General features: G+C 40.0%; 1 protein-coding gene across 2 annotated transcripts; it reads left to right on the top strand.

Moving 5' to 3' along the window:
* Window positions 1-6,763: 6,763 nt before the first annotated feature.
* LOC145469938 (uncharacterized) lies at window positions 6,764-22,245 on the top strand. 2 transcript variants are annotated; one of them, XM_081453759.1, is made up of 7 exons: window positions 6,764-7,481; window positions 12,733-13,193; window positions 15,139-15,958; window positions 16,386-16,656; window positions 17,092-17,977; window positions 18,158-18,622; window positions 19,078-22,245. In XM_081453759.1, the coding sequence occupies exons 1-7, from the start codon at window positions 7,415-7,417 to the stop codon at window positions 20,224-20,226; spliced, it is 4,119 nt and encodes a 1,372-aa protein (XP_081309885.1). In that variant the 5' UTR covers window positions 6,764-7,414; the 3' UTR covers window positions 20,227-22,245. The 2 variants fall into 2 exon arrangements, with proteins under 2 accessions (XP_081309885.1, XP_081309884.1); XM_081453758.1 differs by having other exon boundaries at window positions 6,766-7,481; window positions 15,136-15,958; window positions 19,078-22,244.
* The last annotated feature ends 82 nt before the right edge of the window (window positions 22,246-22,327 follow it).

The following is a 22,327-nucleotide window of genomic DNA, read 5'->3' as shown; positions in this document are numbered from 1 at the left end:
ACAGAACAAGTCGGAAAGATCGCGGGATAGGAAAGGAAAGAGGGTTTTAAGTTCAGTCATATTTGCCATGCGACCCTCATTTAGCTGCAAATGCCAGTATGTTCGATATAGAAATACGTGCAAGTTTTCATGTCTTATTTGACGTTGCTATAACTATTTTAAATGAAAGCTCAATATTTTGAAATCATAGGAATTTAATTGTTTGCCAAGTTGTATTAAAAACCGCAAACGGATAAAGGTAATTTAGCACATCTCTTACTAAACATAACGGAAATACGTAAGGACATTCAATCAGTGTTCACTAATTGATCCATTAGCTGTTAACGGGCACCTCTCAAGAGACTCTTGTGCACTTAGCTACAATATCGATTAGTTTAAATGTTCATGATAGATCATGCTGCGACAGCCCTAAGGCGGCTTTAAGCTTAAAAACCATGTTAAGCAATATATAAAGCAAAATGACTGAGTAGTTCTAAAAGAATCATCTACCAAGCAAAACTGTTACCCTGTGGAACAGATTGTATTTTCAGTTCCTTTTGGTCCAGTTAAGTTTTTCGGAAAATCTTCATTTGGTTTTCCAAACTTCTTTGACAATCAAAGACAAGCAAACTATACGGGTATTTTCAGTTATTGACAAGTTGTTAAACCAAGCTTCATTTGTTATTCTAACAACTAACGCAAAATTCCTGTCGAAAAGATATCCCAACTTTCTTGCTCCTCGTTTGGCTGTAAAAGGCAAAAGATTGGCCCAAAGCGATCGTCGTTAACAGAAATAAGAATACTTCGTTTGTGTCAGTTGACACATCCCATTTTCCTCTCTCTTTGTATAACATTTTAATCGAATATTTATGTTGAAAGCTTATATTACAAGTTTGTTCCGTTAGTCTAAGTATCTCTTGTTCAGCCTGGTAATTTTGGCAGATTTGGAACAGTCCACTCAAGCGTTAAGAGAAATATATCTATACTAATTGATTTCCAGTATTGACCTCTTGTTAAATTTAACTCTATTTGAATAAATCAGCGGATCTCTGAATTTTTTTTCAAGAAAGGGAAAAGAAATCATAATTATAAAGAAATTCACAGCTCTCTACGTCCCGTTCAACCTAGCCCGGCTTCCCTAGAAGCTAAAGTCTCTATGAGAAAATTCCTAAGCACGTGCACAGAACAGGCTTAAGTCTCCTCGCTCGTCGCTGCTAATTCTTGCATCAAGTTCTTTGACTGAGTAAGGCAGCGATAATTTCCCTTAGCTTTTATCCGTGTACAGCGTGTCGCGACGTTTGGTAAAATTGCAATCAGGTATGGTTCCGTATAACAATGAGTTTTTGTATAACATGTCCAGAATTAACTTAAAACTGTTGCGGTGGGTTCGATGTTATCCTTTTCAATTCGTGGGTTTCTGCAGAAATATGCAACAGACATGCTCTGATACGGCTTTATGTGGCTTTGCTCTAAATAGTACAAGTGTTGTTCCTTTAATTAAGGGTTTACCGTGTACAACCGTTATCTTTGCTGATATTTCAGTATAAGTAAATGTTGCATTTTACGAATGAATTTTTATATTCCAGCCTTTTTCACAACCCTCTTTTACCATGCTTATGCTTATGCTTGCGTCGCTAGTGAGGACCGGGCTTAAGGTGGCTGAACACAGTTTTTGATACCTGTGTTTCATTCACCTTTTTCTCTAAAACCCTTGATCCCTCGGTCGTCAAAAAATGTCAGCAAGCTAGTTAACAACACAAACTTTGGTTTTTTGATGGTTAAGATGACGTATGTGCCGTTGCCATGGCAACATGAATAAATATAAACAGGCCTTTAAAATCGGGGTTTTTTTTTTATTTGCAGAAAATCTAGTTATTTTGCTAATAATTTAACAGAGAGATCTTTAATCATTCGTTGTTGAAGGTTCACTGGAATATCTAGTATTTCCTTTGTTAAAGTTCAATTATTTTCAATACTCCAGTTACTCATTTCCTAAAGTATTTTCGTGCCAAATTTCGTGAAATTCTAATGAGTGGTTCTCGAGAAATAGGCGTATTTCCGAGTGTGCAATTTTCATTCAATCGCAATTTTTTGACTTACTACGCGTGCGCTGCATTTAACTGGGTTCTTTCGGTAAGAAAGAAAAAGCTGAGAATTGCTAGGTTCTTTGCATCGTTACCTTTTCTAACATATCTTTGTAATAAAAGACTAAAGCCATCAATACGCTGCGTTCAGCTATAGAGAAAAATAGCACAGATAGTGCGGGTGTTGAGTAAATAAAATGATCACTCTATTGACGGCACGTTTGTTTTTTGCAATCCTTGTGCGCGCGCTGAATTGCATCAGCAAAAGCGCGCGCGAAACTGTGTTCGGCCACCTTAAATCAAGAGTTCTCTGAGAAGGTTTGAAAAACTCGTCTTTTAAGTGGGCACCACCGTTAACTTTGCTGAGATTTCAATACAACTTTTAACCTTCCATTAAGCAATTGAATTTCTTCTCCCCCACCCCTGCCCCCCCTTTTTCACAAGCTTTTAATTCAAGCTGTATGATCAAATATCCTTTTCCAATTCCTTCTCAAAAGAGCAGCATTAAGCTTGTATCAATTGTGCCGGTCAGTAGGTCTACTGCACCCACGTACAGTGTTCGTATTAAACTTTATCACCCCCTTACATGTTTGCCGAAAGTTCAAAGCCACCGTTATGATGCCGTAGCTAGGGATCCCGCGGGCATCCCGCAGGGAACCCTGACCTACGACTAGTGCTGAAATTATTACAGCCTCTTTGTTCGGTCCTAAGGGGAACGTTGTCAGTAATTTCCTCGTCAGGACGTTAATACGACGGCATTTTTGTGGCCCAGTGGTGATCATATATCCTGTTAGATTTTTTCTGTAATTGCTGGACTTCATATTGGAATCTTTTATTTCGCATTTGCTGCAATTGTCATGTTGCATTTATTATTGTTTTCGACGTTATTATAATTTTTTTATATTGGTTTGACAATTACCGTTTTTTTCTTTTTTCCACTTTTTCTGTTTAAGATTCCTTCCCTTTTCGGAAACGGCCATAACTGGCCCGTATGTTTGACGTTATACCGGCAGAATTTGTCCATCAATAATCTGTACCCGATCTGCCGGGCCTGGGCCATGGCGCCACTTTGGCGGCGGAGCAGGTCATAAGATATCTACTGTAACTATTTAAGCCAGAAAGCAATATGACAACCTTCAGTGTAATAGGCATCCCGATATAAATAACAAGTTCTACGCAAATAACTTATATTCGTTTGAGGCAAACTGCAGTTAGGAGATTTTCTCTTTTTCGAGATGTGTCGACTCATTCCTTCCTTGAAGGCCCCTTTCAAAGACTTTATTAGTAACAGCCATGTTTCCTTGCTTGTTCACAATTAATGTAGGTAACAAGATATTTGTGTTCATACTTATGTAAACTTAATTAACTGAGGAGTTAAAGAGCGTATGTCATCTACACACTGTCAACAAGAAATATTTACGTCACTAAACATTGCAGCATGTATCAAATTAAATTCTCTAGAATATCAAACTCGAAAATAAGAAAACGTGTAAGTAGGTATTTTCTCGACATCCTCCGCGGTTGTCACTGGCCCCTCCTCTCTCACGTGCTCTTCGCACTCGGATTTTGAATGCCGCGGACATTTTTCTCGCTCTGAGCTCGGCTTTCACAGCTCGTAGTACTTTTGATTGAAAATTAGTGGACAGATATGTTAAATAAAAGTTTAATCACCTCTAGCCGGGAAGAACAAGGTAAGAGGGAGCAACCTAATATATTTTATTCTACCTCACATTAACTCCATTCTTGGGCAATACCGAAGAAGAGCACATTCCAGCCCAAAATACTGAATCTGGCTTTATTTTGAGTTTGTGGTTGCCGTAAGATCAATATTTTCAGAGCTTTAAGTACTACACGTGTTTTAGGCGCTTGTGGTTATTTTCTCAATTGCGTAAAGGAAGTCCAGCTTTCACGCCTTATTGCACTTTTCAAAATAAGACATTGGATATTTTAGAAGTTGCTCGATATCGCAGAAGTTTAGAATTCTTTCTTCGAAATCAAAGTTGCACACCATTCTTTTATACGTGACAATATCTTTTTTACACATTTAGTCACTTAATAAACTTGAGGTGTGTTTACAGGTTCTTTGAAGCTTAGTGATATTTTCAACCGTAAAGCTTTGCAAATTGAATTACTTGGCTAGCTATGATACCCATGAAGCCGTTGAACAGCCTATGGACCAATGTTTAAAACACAGTCGGGATCCGTAAAGCGAAGGCAGGAATTTGTGGATTGTAAGGAAAAACCAAAAGAATTCTTTAGATCTTGCCTTCATGCCTGAAGGAAAGATCATTTCGATTTAATTTCTTGCTTGTCATCAATATAATTTGCACGCTTATTTTCTTCAGCTGATGTGCCTGTTGCTCTGCAGTTCCATGTTAGTGAAAACCGCCTCATTAGACCTGTCAGTTTCTGCTGGACTTTTCAAGCGCGCTTCACTGTCTGTCGTGAAGATTTTTCTTGTATTGCTAATAGTTATGTTCTAGCTAACTGGTTATAACCAAGAAACGATGCGAGTTGGAAATATAACTGACCTAACCGCACACAAGAAAATATCTTTGATTTGCGATCAGATATGAACAATGACAATGACCTTCCGATCCTCGGCTTCCAATACGCTGTCAACTAATCTACGGAAGTACAAAAACAGCTACCTAGATTCCTATAAAAAGATCTCAATTTGCGGCAATGCAAAATACAAACAGTGAAATAGATAGAGAGAGAAAAACAAAGATGGAAATAGATTAGGCTTCAGGAAATTATACCAATGTCGTAATTGAGCTTCAAACAATAGACTCAGCCCGTTAATTCTAACCTCCCACTTCAGTTAAAGGGCGGGAAACGTTCCGACCACGCGTTTAGCGTTTTGTCCCTTTCCGTTCCTTCCGCGCACAACCCGACAAATGCCAAAATCAAACGTCACAAATATCGTGTTGTGACTTCGTATTGTCAGGTTTCTACGTTCAGAAACCTAAGTGATAGAATCCAATCAGTCGACGGGACAAAACTTACACATTTTAATACTGCTGAGAGGTCAAATGAAATTATTTATTTGAGTGACATTATGTAATGGAAGAGAATTTACACAGGAAAAAGAATGCTTCTTAATATTCTGTCTCAACAGTTTGTCCTAAATTGGTCAGAAACCTTGCATTACACCATTTTCTCGATGAGAATCCTGAGGAATATCAGTATTAGTTTCGCATCTACAAATTTCGTTTATGTTTATTTTTGAGTGGGCCGAACTAGTCAAAACAAAACAAAAAAACGGCTATTGTAGTATATATACATTTTGTAAAAAACTTATTCGGCCTCTAACGGATGCATCTACATTACTATTATAACTAAATTACCGACACAAGCTACCTGCCCTTCTATGAACGAAATTTGCGTAAATAGCACGTAAAATTATTGGCGCAAAACTAGCGAGGACCTTGGAGGCTTCAGTCATTAAATTCACTGAAGTGTGATTCCTTCAACGTGCTACGGCCGGCACAATTGGTATAAAAGTCCCTTTCATTTTTTGACACTAAGGGTTTAGTTTTTTCCGGTAATAAAATTCAAGGTTGGTTGCATATTATTCAGAAAATAATTGATCTCTAGTCCCTGTGTGAATTGCGCAAGTAATAGAAAATATAGGTTTAATTAACGTTTGATTCAAGGCTTCCGGAAATGTTCCCGCGTTGCAGTAAACTTTGAAAGTGACCTACTTCAAGAACTTTAAACCTAATACAATAAAACAAAGCTTTACATTTAAAAGAAAGGGACAATGAAATATTTACCTGCGGCCGTTAAAAATATGCTGATGGGAAAGTTTTTGAATATGTTCTTACAGAGCGATATAGGCCCAGGTTGGCTACCTATTATGTTACATTATTTCAGCTAGTGACAAAATTTGGGCGGTGCTGACGAAGTTAAGTGAGTCGAGCTTCCTATCCTTGAAAAATAGACGTAAAATCGCTCATACACATGCCTCAAAATATTAAGTCAACAAAAGAAATAAGAATGTTTCAGAAACACTCGAAAATAATAAAATTCAAGGCGTCGAAAGGTCTGTAAGGTCATTTAATGCACTGGGAGGACATTGGATGAACAACTCAAGTACAACTTCAAAACGAGTTTCAAGAAAAAGTGCTATCATCAATGTTTTGTTTATTATGAGTTGGGCTTACTGCTCGCACTCAGTTGTTTTTATGTTTTATGTTGGCGTTCTCAATAGCTTCCCGCTAAAAATGTTGTGTATTTGGATAATTCATCGTTGGAGAGGGTTAATAACACGTCGAACAATATCCGGAATTTAACAGCTTTAGCCAGCAACTAACTGAGGACTAAGTGAAGCCCTTCTAGGGGGTAAAGCTCCGTTGTTAATCTCCCTATTCTCGCCACAAAAAGATTTACGATACACAAGCAGAACTAGCAAAATAAGGTGAAATGCTTCGTTTTAGCTGCTGAAAATTCCACTTTATCTTCCGGGCATAGACAATCCAATATTCCTCTTTCAAAGCACCGATTGGTTAGGAACAAACGAAAGCAGTTATCGCAGTTGTTATGTCAATCAGCTCATGAGAAAACACACGTCAATGAACTAGGAAACTAAAGCTATTAAAGGAAACAACAGTTAGTGGAGCACAAATTTATTTGTCAAGTAACGTCATACTGGGAATTGGGGTTTACAGTATTTAGCAGCATCTTGAAAAGAACCCTGATTTACGACGAAGCTATGTCGCTTTCAGTTAAGTGTAATCGGAAATGGCAAGACGGTGTTGGTTTTTAGACGCAGAGGTGCCAAACGAGATTGGCGGGCTAAATGGCTCTAAACCTACACCGCTGTGACGTATTCCCAAGCAATAGGCACACACACACAAAAGGAAGGAAAGACCACTGCGATACTTAGCACTGTGAGGCGACAAAACAAGTTCAGCGCCAAGGGGGGTTGAAATAATCGCCGTTAATAACTCTACCCACCCAGCTGGGGTCGTACAGCAGGAAAATTTAGCGCCGGATTGCAACGATAGCTAACTTTCGGAAGCTGCGTGACATGATCAAACAGGCTGTCGATTAAAAATAATCTGTGTTTACAGATGACGTGAAACCTACGCAAACAAAGGGCAGAAAAAAGCAGTGAGCTTGTTGTATTCAGCACTAGGTCATTTACACTGCCGCAGGGAGATGAATTTCAATGCCCGTGTTAACTGAGGTGGAAATGGGCGGAGCTGAATCCTCATCTTACGAGCGGATATAAAAGCGAGAGCGGACTTATACAGATAAGCTGATTACAGCTGGCTGGCAGTAGGTCTGTCGTATGCTGATGTGTAATCCAGTCTTGGGAAACCGTCGCACCGAACAAGAAACCGATGGCTCTCAACCGGGAAACGACTCTCATTTTGCTGATTATCCTTCTCACTGGAACTGTAACCAATGGTGAGTGTGGTTTTGGTACTCTTTGTACATTATGATTCGTGCAAGAAATGGTTCTAACCCTTCTTAAGTACACAAACCTAAGTTACGACCGGTTGATTTCCTTAAGCGCCCACATCATCTCTCAGCGCTGTGTTGACCTTACCGGACCTTGCATTAATCCCTCTTTAATCCCTACCGGTTGGTTAATCACTTCTCATTAGGTGGAAACCGTTAGATCGTTTTGTGCAACTCAGGGGAAAGGGTTTCTTGAGAACCACACGAGGGGTAGGTACTTCGAAGAACAAAACCGATACTTGCACACAAGTGACATCTTCCAGCAGTTTTATCCATGGCAGTGTTCAGCGAAGTTCAGTGATTTTCGAAGACTTTGATGTTTTGGGATTGATGGTTACTAACAATCTAACAGTTGATTTGGGGCAAGGGTCGACTACTGCTCTTAAGCGGCAAGAATTTCAAAAAACTCGAGGTATTCATGATGAAAACTAAATACCTGTTGGGTGAATTAAAAAGACCGAGTTTAGGAACATGTGGCGTAATTTGCACTAATTAATTACCTTTAATATTAAATTACTTAGAAAGCCTGATATTTTTGGCCCAAAGTGATGAATAACCCGTTTGCTTTACCAGTTGTGTTCGAAGAACAAAAACTTGCTTTGTTTGGTTTAATGACCAAGTCTATTTTCATTGCATAGTGCTAACAGTTCAAATATTTCCATTTCACTGTACTTTAGAGTCGAAAACGAGAAATATATGTAAAACAGCTAATCTGATGGTGTGAAATAGATACATCTAAATCAGGTTTGCGCTTTCACCAAAACGTTGGGCAAAAGCCTTCCAACAAAATGGGATATTGTCAGATGAATGATGATGTGAGCTAATTTTATCTGCTGTCAGTAAAGGAATGTGAATTTCTTCCCGATATCAGACGGGCAATTTAACAAAAGCAAAGAGATATAAACTGAAAATTCCAAGCAATATTGGCATTTCAATCTTTTAAGCGAAATATAGTTCTTAGCGAGATATTGAGCCCGATATTAACAGGGTTAAAAAAATCCAGTTAATTGATAAGGTTACTTAAAAGATTCTGTAACTATTTCGAATGCACAATTACAACCATAACAATGCGTTGTAGAGAAGCTGGAATGTTTGCCAAAAAACAATTGCGACCAATTGGGAAAGAAACTTCCAGGCATATGTCAGTGTCTCCGGATAATAACTAGCTCATTGAAGAGGGCGGTCAGTTTATATAGCTCACGTTGCGGTGATTTTTAATACAAAGAACACAGTTCGGCCTTTCTGTGCTAAAAATTTAACTTGTTTTTCTTCCTTCGAAATCAATTACACCGGTAGAGTTTCTTTTCAAGAGGTCCTCTTAGAATCAGCTCTTTTCTAAAACTTCTTTTAGTGTCTGTGTTTACCACAAAACGAGGCGGTATTTCACTCAGCGGTGAACATATCCACAAAGCTCGTACAGTATTTTGTTTTTGTTGTTGAGGAAATGGAGCGACTGGTAGCCGGATGGCGCTTTTTCGAACACTATCTGAAATGGTACTACGTCCTGAGATATTGTTTCAAATTGTTATGACAGTTTAAGAACGAAGAATTGCACCATACATGGCGAACGGTTGGTTTTATCTTTAGCACGATGCACTTATAATATTGTTGAATGACATGGCTTGTAGTACCCAGAGGTACAAAAAAACGACTTTTGGTCATGCAAAACTTTGTTTGTTTAAACTGAATATGTTTAAGTAAAAGTTCACGGGTAAGGGCCATAAAACACTGTGACAACGAAAAGTAGTGACCCTTGCTGCTTTCATTAAGCTATTCCAGAGGCTGACGCTCTTTTAGAAATTATCATCTTCGAAGCAATAATCTGTCAAGAATTTTCTATGCCTTTATCGCGTATTTCAAATTACTTGCCCTTACTCTGGCATATAACCGAATATTAAGGTCTTATCGACAAAATACCTCAGTTGTAATGCATTACATGCGACAAGAACGTTCCGAAGCCACTTGTAAACTTCCATAAAATGGCTTGTTTTCGAAGAGTTACTAAACATGGCCTTATTACAATCTATCATCAATTTTTTAATACCCTTCAATCTCATATAGTAACCGTATGAGGTATCTAAGTAAACAGGAAAAAATGAACGCTTTTAGATTTTTAAAATATCTACTCTCCTGTTAAGAGTGTTACGAGTGGGCCTCGAGACACAAAGTCTACTTCATTCTTGACATGCACTTCATGTTCAGTGAAGCAGTTGTTGCTGGTAGTTTCGGGAACTGCTTATCAGCTTGTAATACTGTGTTTGAAACACTGAACGTTTGATAAGTATCCACCCAAAGGCATATTGAGTTGAGTTGTCTCAGTTTTGCATCACGCCCAAACCAAGCAAGGTGCATTACGGACAAATCATGCCATGTGTATCTACAGCTCTCAAGTATATGAATATTGATAGGGGTGATTTAGGTGCACAATATTGTAATATCCATTTTTCCACACAAAGCATAACAAAGCACTGGTTTGGTCTTTAAAGTTGGCTCTAGAGCGAGTTCAAACGGAAACTAAACCATTTTGAGCCATTCAGGGCAAGTTTCTATAAGCTTTCAAAGCAAAGTTGGTAGGCTAAGCTGTTTATTAATCCATAATGAAAATTTTTCGCTGCTTTTGTGGTTTTCATTCTGTTCTTTTCTTATTATAAGTAGTTTTAATGGCACTGAAGTGTTTACGTGGGATAATTGGATTCGCTAACATTAAAAAAACCCGCCGGCCTCGCTTTATCAATGCGGAAAAAAAAAAAGAGAGATTCATTTGGTTTTCACTGGAAGCCATAAGAAATTTTTGATTAGTAGCATAACTAAAAAGTAGTGTTTATTTTTCCTCTAAATTGCATGGTCATCCTGTATTACGCCCATATCGTACCAGAAGCTCAATAAAGTGTCCGATAGAGTGAAGATAACTTAGACGATTCCTCTGGCCATTGCGTTTTCAGACTCTGTCATGTTGTGAACGGAACAAAATCTTAGTTAATTCATCCGTCGTATTTGTGCCGAGGAGAGAACAGTAAAACATATGGTTTTGAAACTTTCCATTCTACCAGACCGTTGTGGTAATCTGAATAGGCTAGTATACAGTTTCTTTTCATCAAGCTCGTAAAACAAATGCCTTTGCCCGCCGACACAAGACAGTAGATTTCCTTGCCGTTGTATTGTCTTGTTTTCGTTTTTTCACCTTATGACTAATATTCCATTCATTTTTGAAACGTTTACAAATTTTACGACCGTATATTATTGTGATGTTCGGAGTTTGAAAGACGTGAATTGTGATATTATAAATGGTTTTTCCTTCAAAGTACTTGGCTTCGCAGTAACAACAAAGACAGTTCTCAACGTTGCAGTCACCCTATCATTAGATTGTACTTTAGCAGCTTTAACAATCACTCCCTCCCCTCGAAGTTTGAATGATTCGTTACAATTTTCAAGCTGCGCAGTTTGAAATAAACAGGAATGTTATTGTATGAATTTCCGCCTTCTATCGACCGTTATTTGTAACCTTTTTAATCTCAACCTCCAATTTCCGCACTTAAAGTGTAATCTGCTGGTCCCACTGAGAAGAATTTACGACTGCAAAAACGTTAACACAAGCTTCGCAGTCACATGGCAAAGCCCTTTCTTCATGTAAATTAAGATGTTGACTTCGTTTTCTCAGAAAAGTAGTACGAAATCAAGGTGAGATAGACGCGGAAAAGCTTCCACCTTACACACACCTACTGACGGTATAGGTTATGGAAAAGAGTTGTTCTAAAGCCATTACAAAGAATACACGTGGTCAACCTAAATTAATCCAGCGGTCAAAGTTAAATTATACTTTGTTAATTTACCTAGTTTTTACGCTTCCTAAGTTCGGTAATCAGTTGTTGATACCGTGCACGGGAGAGATGACGTTTTCAGTGACAAATCCATACTGCATCAGCTTTTGTGGAAGTCAAAATGTTGCCATAGTTTGGAGGGTTTGTGAGAGAAAACAGTGGGAATGAATTTCCCGTAAAGTGCTTGCTTTTAAACAGTCACATATGGCCACGTGGATAATTGTGGAAAGTGGGTGTCTGGGGACATCACCACATCGAGACATATAAGTCACAAAATACTCCTTAATAAAGTGCCCGTCAAACAGCACGGGCGCCGAGTAGATTGCAAGAAACGACAATGCCTTAAGTTTATTTTCGTAACTCTCATAGTAGCACTCGGTTTATAATTAGCGAAAGAGAGAAAATAAAGACTGCAAGAGAATGTTGGTTTTAGAGAGACAACAGGTTATCTGGCGTTGTATTGAAATGGAAATCTCCTCAAAGCTGTTCTTTGCCGTCATGTATGCCCTGTTTTGCTTTCAATACGCAGGCTTCTAAAAGTTTTGACGGCTCGGCTAACCACGTTCGTCAAGATGCAAGAAACAATATTTACTCTAGCACTTTGTTACCCCAATATTTCATGTTGCTATTATCAGTAGTGTTACTAAAGAGGTCATGATTCGTAATGTCTTATCTGAACACTGCTTTGCCCTGAAGACACAGCGGGAAGCCTTAACTGATCAATTAACTTTTTAATACCAGTAAGATTTTTTGTATACAAACAGAGAAGTTTCAACGCTCAAGGTCACATACAATGCTGGCGGCCACACAGGGTGCTAGTGTGTGTAGTACCCAAGATGGTGGACGCAAACTAGTTCTTCAACGATTTTTTTAACAATAATCTGAATGCAAAATTTGCCAATATGCTAGAGTTTTTTCAACGGGACACCTAAAAGGCGATTTGCTGCACTTTTGGTCAAAACAGTGTAACATTACCGCTAAATAACTTGACTCGTGCATAAAATGCTTTTAGAACACCATGTAGATGCAATTAGCTTTGAGTGATTTTTCCAAGGCACGACGTCATAATTTGAAAAAGTCTGCCATTCTTGATTCTTCAATTTGACGTCACAACTGAGTACATGCCCCACCCCCCTTCTCATCAGAGCAGGCATTGCATGGCTTCAGTGCACTTTTAGAGTGATTTTTAATAAAACTAGAACATTCGTTTTAGGTCTCCATCATTGAACATATGTCTTTTGTGTTTTGACATTTCAGTCATTCTCATGATAGTGTACCTTTCTATGGCTTATAATGATAGTGAACCTTCCTATGGCTTTTAGATTTATCAGTTTCGATAACGACGCGCAGCACTGACTGTAATCAATACGTTTTTACAGGTTTGGAAGACTCCTTCACCATCATAACAAATGAGGATGACCCGGTCACATTTGACTTTCTGAAGTACAACAAAGCTTCTGAAAAGCTTGCTCCAAACGTCATCATTGTTGAGCATCCGAAATATGGAGCATTTACGAGTTCACCAGACGGCAACCTCAACATACAAAACGAAATGTGTGACGCTCAAGCAACGTACATTCCAAACGAGGACTTCTCAGGTGAAGATGTCTTCGTGTATTCGTATCTTTACGAAAATCTTACGACGACTTCCGATGGCAAACTTCAAGCTAGAATCATCGTCCGACCACAGCCTGATCCTATTATTGCGCAGTCTGATGAGATCACCATGACATCCGATGATGGTCACGTGCATATTCCAGTATTAAAGAATGATTACAGCAAGGACAGATCAGCAGTGTGTATAACGACAGAAGAGAAACATTACTCGGAGGCAAAAAAGGTACTTACTGAATTGATCAATCTTTTGTAGCAGGGCGGTTTTCAATCGAGTGTCGAAAGTACAGTAATCAGCCAATTACTTTGGTTTTGGTTTTGGTTTTGGTTTTGGTTTTACTACACTCAACTGAAAATCGCTCTCAGAACTAACTTTAATTAAACTTCGCATGTTAGTTATAGTCTCCCTATAGTCCAGAACAAGAACCTTTTCCCAGGTTTGGTAATTAAAATTCTAGAATTGTTTTAAGTATACGTGCTTATTACCTGTATTAAATACGTTTATGCTACTATGACCCAGTTTGTAGTTTTCAATGATTCTCCCAATACACAAGTGTATAAATAATTTTTCTGTTATCCTTATTTGCCTTCATTTATCATCTTGTTTTCTCGTTTGTTAAATTGCTCTTACCGCGCACAATGTTAATCATATTAATCATAAAAATTACAATTTCCTTGATTGTGATTGGTTTAAAAAACTCCTATTTTCCACTAATTCACTTACCAAGTTGTTATCGGACAGTTTGTTATCGGACAGTTCAATACGCCAATCACATTCAAAGTTGTAGTTTAGGGTGGCTCCCTATAGTTTTACGATCGTACGAGCGCTGAGGAAGTAATCTGCGCGCGCTCAAAGGAAACGTCAGTGTTTTTCGATATTTTATTACGTCAACATGAGCACGAAAAGCAAAACTGACAGTGAATTTTCTCGCGTTTCCTGCGGTGAACTTCCGTTAAATTTGGCAGATTGGTAGTAAATATTTTATTTTAGTCGGAGCTCGTTTTTCAGGGAAATCTATAAGACCAGATTTTTTGCAGCGGTAAAAGACATAAATTTGAAAATATCGAAAAGACTGCCTTTACAAACCCTACTTTTTTCGTGTTTAAAATTCGTATCCCGCTGGAAGCGATGTGATGTAAAAATTTTGGAAGATTTCACCGAAGGAAATTCATGAAAATCACAAATAAAGCCATAAAAAAAGGAAAAAATAAATTTGTTTGGGCATTTAAAATTCAAGACTAAATCCCAAAATTTTAACAGATGACAGCAAAATACCAGTTAATCATTGCTTATTATATGTGATAAGTTTGAGAGGACTAGGTGTGAAAGCGAATGAAAAAACAGCATTCAAAACATAACACTTGCGCGCGCAACGCCATAAATGATTACCCTATGGAGACACCTTAAATCAACCAGTCACATTCAAAGTTGTAGTTACGTGCGTACGTGCGTGCGTGCGCTTTTGTGTTTTTGGCGCCTAATTGCCGGTAGGAGGCGCGTTGGCCTTAGAATGTTTACATCTCCTTTGTAGGTATTTTAATGCAAATTTTGCCTTTCTTTCATAACTTGGCTATTCTTCTTTATTCGGAAATTGTAATTTTTATGATAAATTGGTAATAAGACTTCGCGTCGTCCAATTCGGTTTATAATCGATTTTGTTATCACTCTTATGACAACATACCGAATTGAACTCCACTCAGTCCTATTACCATTACTTATTGTGCTTTTTGTACTTATGATGCTGTAAAAGTATCAAAGTCGATTAAACTTGAGTATTTACTCACTCGGCCCACATGAAATTCCATGCTGTTGAAGTGTGTTGCAGCTCTTCAGAGATTGTGTAGTAATTTATTGGTTCGTCTGTAGACACGCAGTACAAGAGCAATTAATGCGTTTTTTCTCATTTCGGTCAACTGGACGCATTGCTCAGATAAAGGCTATATATTTCTACATCAATAGACGATTCGACTGAGGCCTTTGAGGTACTGTTATTCTTTTATTCCAAGCTTTTGCTGATCTACGACATGTCATGAAATGAAGAGAACAACAGTATTGGACTTAAAAGAATAACAGTAGCTCGAGGCCTCAGTCAAATCGTCTATCAGTTAATTAACAACCCAACATTCTCCTGAAGGACAGCTTCAATCGTATACTATCTCTACATTAGCAGATGAAATTTGAAGATGTAGCAGTGCACCTGGGCATGACCGCAATCCAGCAGAAACCACCGAAGGCTCCTGAATGCTTGTTTGACCAGTTTGATCCAAGGCTAAAAATCTGGATTCCTGGTTCGTTTTGTATTGTAGAGATCAGCTCTGGTGCGGCAGCATCTGCAGACTACGATGGCGACGGGCTCATGGATATTTACTACGCGCGCATGGATGGTCCAGATCAGCTGTGGCGTAACCTTGGTAACGGCACTTTTAAGGAGTTTACTACCGAAGCCAACCTTAGCTCGACTGCTTTCCACCGCTCGTCAGCTGTAGCTTGGGTGGACGTAGACAACGATGGTGACATGGACATTTACGTGGGTACCATGGCGGAGAATAGATTTTACCTGTACATAAATGATGGCATGGGCCATTTTACTGAGGAGGCCGAAGAGAGGGGCGTCGCTTTAAAGCCTGTGATACCACCATACAAAACAAGCACCATGACCATTGCAGTCGGGGATTACGACAGAGATGGCTGGCTTGACATGTACACCACAGAGTGGCTACCTCATCTTGATCTCGGCTTCGATTACAAAAACTTCACCCACTCGAACTGCCGCCTGCTCAGGAATCTGGGAGCGCAAGGCAAACCGGGATACTTTGAAGATGTGACGGAGCACGCGGGACTGGGGAAGACCAAGGAGCCTACAGTGGCCGCAGACAGGTTTGGTGGAGTTGATGTGAGGTACTACGGTGTGATGAACACTGGTTTGCTCAGGGATATCATTCCAGGACCGTTTAAGTTGGCAGCCATGTTTACTGATTTGGATAACGATGGTAAGACTCCCTTTACTAAGAGTGATAAGCGAGGAATACAATGTTGGCAATTCAGGTGAAATTCCTGTTTGCAACTGTTTAAATATTTCCTGTTTTATTTAAATTCCCTTTATACGGCTTCTATTAGTTTGTGAGTCAAAATATCGCAATGATTATCTACTCTAGGAACCCTTTAAATGCAGTATTCATTATTAGCTCATTTGCGAGATAGTTGCTTACTCGAGACTTAACACGCAAAAAAGCTCTTAATTTGGTGTATTCTAAGTTTGCAAGTCTTTTACAAAAAGTAATCTATAACTGCAGATTAGACGCCAAACTGCAAAACTTGGCAAGTCATCAAAAAGTAATTTCGAACCCTCGCACTTGTTACCGACAAAATATTCAAAGATTACACCAATGACATTTATAAATGTAAAATGCATTTTAGGTCACCAAGACCTTATAGTGAATGGAGATTTTAAAACAAGCGCTATCTACTGGAACAATGGTGACGGAACGTTCACAGAGGGGACTGAGGAGAGCGGTGTTGGAACGGACGAGAATGGCATGGGTTCCACAGTAGGGGACTATGATCTTGACGGCCTGCAGGACTGGTTTGTAAGTAGCATTTACATGTCTAAGGAACAGATGGAGCCTTTTAGAGAAGTGTACCTTGGTGGAGGAATCATATTTGGAAACACTGGGAACAGGCTTTTCAGGTGAGTAGCAGAAAACGAACGAAGACCACGGAACGTAACCTGTTTGACTAGTTTGACGTCAGCAATGACTATCGGAAGTCACGTGTTCTCTGACCGTGCAACTTGTTTGTACTAATCAGGATGTCCTTTGAGCCAGTAACACGCCTGTAACAATGGTTTTCTGGCCATTTCCCATCATAGTAATCGGAACTTGAGAGAGGTTTGTTTTTTAATCGTTGCAGACCTGTCGTTGGGGCATGACAACAAAGTATTTCTTTTGTTTTACCTCACAAGTTGAGCCGGCGTCGGAGGGCTTGTTAATGCTTTATCTTTGATTTGAAAACATAGTTTTGTAACAAATTTTGAATACTGGCGATGATGCTTTCTGTCAATAGAAGGCCACTGGAACAGGCCTCACTGTTTCTCATCTATTTCATTATTTAATCGCTTTCACAGGAACGAGGGAGGCCGTAAATTCTCTGACCAGACTGACGCGGTTGGAGTTCGTTTCGGGAACTGGGCCTGGGGTGCAGCGTTTTTTGACTTTGACAACGATGGGGACCTGGATCTCATTCACACAAACGGTTTTGATGACCCAGAAGTGACTGATACTGATTTCCTTCACCACACGCCAACGCTCCTATACCGAAACACGTTTTTTGAAGACAATAACGGGCAAATCCAGTTTGAGAAAATTGGAGCCAATATGGGCGTCACTGATGTTTTTGATGGACGAGGAGTGTTCGTCTTCGACTACGAGGAAGATGGCGATTTAGATGTTTTCATTGCAAACAACGCTAATCGTCCCGTTCTTTATCGCAACATTGGAGGCAACAGCGTCGATTACATTCGCGTCAAAGTTCTTGAGGCTGGCGTGGATAGGGAGAGTTATGGCGCATGGGTCTTCATGTATTCTCCTCGGCTAGAGAAGGAAGTCATTCGCGAGGTGCGAAGCGTATCCGGGTTCTCAGCCCAAGGAGAATATGTAGCTCACTTTGGGCTGGGTACGGAAACCGCTGACACTTTCCGAATCCGCGTCTACTGGCCAGCCACTAACAACACTCGGATTATTCACGACGTGCGACGCCGATCATCTGTTACAGTGCGTGATATATGGGGCCATCGTAATGTAGTTGAGGAGACCACTTCACCAAGTGAATCGGTTCCAGAGTGCACCAGATTGGTAGTGAAGGAGGTGATCCGGGCGCCAGAGCATGGGCAACTGGTGGTAGGCCCGAAGCACGTGACGTACTATCCTGACGCGGAATTTTCTGGGGAAGATAGTTTCAATTATGCTGTAAGTGATGGAGTGAGCACAGCAGTTGCTACGGTCAATGTCAAGGTAAGAAATAAAATTGAAACACAACCACTACAATAAACTACATCATCAGTGTTGTTTAAACTATAGGATGACACAAACAAGTAGTTTACTTCACTTTGTTGATTTGCTTTTATTCAGTCTTAAGACAGCGCTCCCATGCTTATTGAAAATCTCTAAGAAAAAAGTATCTTCTCATTTTAGGTCGACAAAGTGGAAGCCCCTGCACCCTCACCAGACCAGTTATCAGATAAGTTTGCTCGACTGGACGCTGTCAACAACAACCCCGCTCAGCCCGACTGCGGCAAACCATTCATGCCGCTTCTACGCCTGCTACCTCCTGCTTACGACGACGGCTTCGACGCACCTGCGGGCTCAAACAGGTCAAGCCCTCGACTTATTTCCAATGTTGTATGTGACCAGCGAGTTGATGTTTTCAGTAAGACCGGCCTAAATGACTTCCACGTGCACTTTGGACAGATGCTGGCTCATGACACTGACTTCGCCACGCCATATGCAAATTTCCTCACCACTGATAATTTAGGTATCCCGATTCCCGAGGGTGACCCGTGGTTCGACCCACACGGGACAGGCAAGGAAATTATGCGATTCAGAAGATCTGGGATCCTGCAGACCAGCGGTAAAATGCATGGACGACCACGTGAACAGGTGATTTTTGTAGAAGTTAACTTCCTAACTCCCTGTCGGAGAAAGCTGTTATTCGGTGCCACGCACTGGACATCGTTTCAGAATAATGCCTAAATAATGTAAAACGTTTCAAAAGAATCATTTCATTTGAATTAGAATCAATTTGCGAGTGAAACTTGACCCCACATTCTTGAAAAAGTTTCCATACGGCCTCATTGTGAAACAAAACAAAAATGCAGTTAAAGGGCAAAAACTAGAAACTCAGAGCAGTAACAAAAATCCTTAAAGGGTTTTGTTTGCTTTTGTCGTCAAGATCCAATCTTAGGGAGGAGGGTTGGAGCTTGAATGGGTAAATGCGTTTTGTCGTTTTGTCAGTAACTGTGTGTGTAGTGTTTGTTTTCTTTTATGAGAAAAACTCGATATCTAAGGGCCTTAAATGAAAAGCTACAAATGCCTTGTTCTTGTTTATTTGGCAGATCAACAAAGTTACAGCTTTTATTGATCTGTCTCTGGTGTACGGCTGTGATGATGGGCGAGCAAAAGCTCTACGTACCATGACAAACGGGAAACTGAAACACCAGTCAAGTGATATTCTAGACTTCAACACTAAGGAAGTTACCAACCTGAACCTCCTCAACGGACCACGAGACAAAATGCTTGTTTCTGGAGATAACCGAGTGAACGTACAACCGGGCCTAATTGCCTTACACACCCTGTGGTCACGTGAGCACAATCTGATCTGTGACGAGCTCCTTCGGCAGCCTGGAAACGAAAATATGGACGACGAGACTCTGTTCCAGCACGCACGGGCTTTGGCTCGTGCCAAATGGCAGAAGATAGTCTGGAACGAGTTTCTTCCCACAGTGATCGGCCTGGAGGAGTTCGAGAAACTGGGGCAGTACCAGGGATACAACGCATCTATCAAGGTTGGCATTTTCAACGAGTTTGGCACAGCGGCCTTTAGGTTTGGTCACAGTCAAGTGGGAAATATCATGCCGCGACTGGACGAGAACTGGACCATGATTGGTAACGGTCACTTATCCTTGCGTGACGCCTACTTCAACCCAGGACGCGTGCTCCATGAGGGTGGTATTGAGCCGCTGATAAGAGGTATGATGGTACAGAAGGCTCAGGAAGTCGACTTGAAGTTCTCTGACTCGGTGCGTAACTTCCTCTTTGGAACAAACACGATGGGGCTCGATCTTGTGGCTATAAACATTCAAAGAGGAAGAGATCACGGGATTCCAGATTATAACACTGTCCGTGAAGGAATAGGCTTGCCAAGGCGTAAATCTTTTGCCGATGTTACTCCAGACAAGAAGATACAAGAGAAGTTAGAGCAGGTCTACTCCAGTATTGATGATGTTGATCTGTGGATCGGTGGTTTGGCGGAGCCCCATGTCGAAGGAGGAACTGTGGGCGAAACGTTTGCTCGCATCATCGCTCTTCAGTACCGCGTGTTACGCGACGGAGACCGGTTTTGGTACGAGAACGTAAACACGGCATTGTATCAGCTGAAGGACAGGACCAATATACCAACCCAAGGAACTACTATGGTAGAGGTGCTGTTTAGGACCACTGGAATCAAGTGGAAAGGTTCTCCATTTATCGCTCAGGACAACTGAAGTAATCAACAAAAACCCAGCTCAAAGTATTGAAAAGTCCGCTGGGTTGGCACTGTCAATCAAACTGAGCAAACGACGCGAGGACTTACAACGGTAGTCACCAGACTCTCGCACGTTGTTATCGCGTGCACTGTGATAAAAGATACAAGTGACAATGTTTACTTAGGCAAGCGAGCGATAAGAAGCTACCTAAAATTGCACGATAATAATGTGTTCTACAATAGTTTTATCTAACTCTCTATTTAAACGGCCTCCAAAGGTTAAACTGAGAAACCTGCTTTGTTCAGTGTGTAAAATAAGAAAAAATTCCACTGAATTAGATGTCTCTTACATCCAAATGAATCTGGAGCAAACATTTAGCTTGGGACCGAGAAATGTGCTCTTCATAAGCGTGTTTTTGTTTTTTTCGTTTTAAATCGCTTTTCGCTGCATACAAGGGAAAGTTCAGCGACATTTAGTGATTGTTTTGCCATAGTGGAGTTGCACTGTATCGTGTGAAAACGTGACGTTTTCTGTAGATAGCGAGGTACGAAGTAAGACAGGCAAAAATATAAGCTTCAGTTTCCCATTCTAGGAGTTTGCAGGCACAGTAGTATAACTAAGTTTGCTATTAGCAACCCATATGGAATTGATGCTCTATTCTCGTTCTTTACCCGGAAATATTTTTAGTGTACAGCTGAGTTTTTCGAGAAACAACAACAACAACAACCATTTTATTTTGCATAATACAGAGAATATCATTCAGCAAAAGAATACATTAAACTTAAATAAGCAAAAAAACTACTCAAAATAGTAAAAACTAAACGAGCTGAGTAGTTACAAGAATTATTACACTATAAATCGGTTGTTGCTTCGGTTGCTTTGGTTGTTGGTTTGTGCTACATAGGATTTGTCAGTCATTGACTGGAAATATCTTAGAACAAGTTTGGTGTAAAGTACCGACGCCACAAAGAGTAACAGTAGTAGCTTTTACACACATCAGCCAATTTGAATTGTTCCATACATGTGTCTTGAATGAAAACTGAGAATAAAAGGGAACTTTAGAACGACTCCCTGCAAAATAGACTTAAAAGACAGAGAAGGGTTCACGCTTCACCTTGATTGATTTTCGTCAGGCTTTATCCGCATTAGAGTAGGTTTTAAAGATATTCGTATGCAATGTGGCAGCAAATTAAACAGAGCGGTCAACACTGCATTAAAAACGCATAGCCGGCGAAAAGCGCGGGAAAGTCGCGCCAGGCAAATTACGACTGTGTTGGTTTCGTTTCTGATTGGTAGAGATGTGAACACTCTTACCGTGAATGGTTAAGTGTGATGCACGTGTCTACTAACAAAAGGACACGCATAATTAATTTCGGTCGTCATGGGAAACACTTATATTTACACATATAGCTACCATATACCACAGACTGTAATGAAACATCGAGAGCTTAGTATTTCTTGCTGCGTTCTGTAAGTGTCATAGGTAAATGGACGGAAATTCAGTTGAGGTTTTGGTAAAGTTATCAGTGTACTCGAATATTATATGTAACTTGAACTGTAAATAGATATGTATTTATTAATCACATTATTATGTAGTTATTGTTAATTTAGGCATATAAGTGTTCTCTTTTAAGAAATTTTACCCTTATTAGGACTCAAAAATACAACTTATACAAGGAACTGGACTCCTGTTTTAGATACGAATTCAATTTAACGGTCATATTTTTAACACTATTTTAAACATTACAAAACTGTTGCTGATCTGTCAGAAATCAAAAAGTAATAAGACTAAGTGTTGCACAAACTGGCTCAAGACTTTGTGGCTGCGAATGAATAAGGCGCGTTATTATATAGGTAACCCCGCGGCGAGCGCGCGAACCAAATCCTGCGCAGTGATTGGCTCTCCAATGGAGCTATCTTCCCTACTGGGAATTTTCCCACCGCTTCCCGTGTTGCGTGTTTATGGACCTCGACTACGTCTCCGTCCATAAACATGTAAAACAAACAAGACCAATAGACAACCATCTTGACTTCACGTTTAGTCAATAACTCATATTTTCTTGGCGTTCAGCTGACTAAATGAAGAACTACAACACCCTCGCCGTTCACCGTTCATCAA

Source organism: Orbicella franksi, chromosome 15, assembly GCF_964199315.1.
Source record: "Orbicella franksi chromosome 15, jaOrbFran1.1, whole genome shotgun sequence".
In the NCBI taxonomy this organism is placed as follows: Eukaryota; Metazoa; Cnidaria; class Anthozoa; order Scleractinia; family Merulinidae; genus Orbicella; species Orbicella franksi.
Note: the sequence above shows the minus strand (reverse complement) of the source record. Positions and strands in the feature narration are given on the sequence as shown.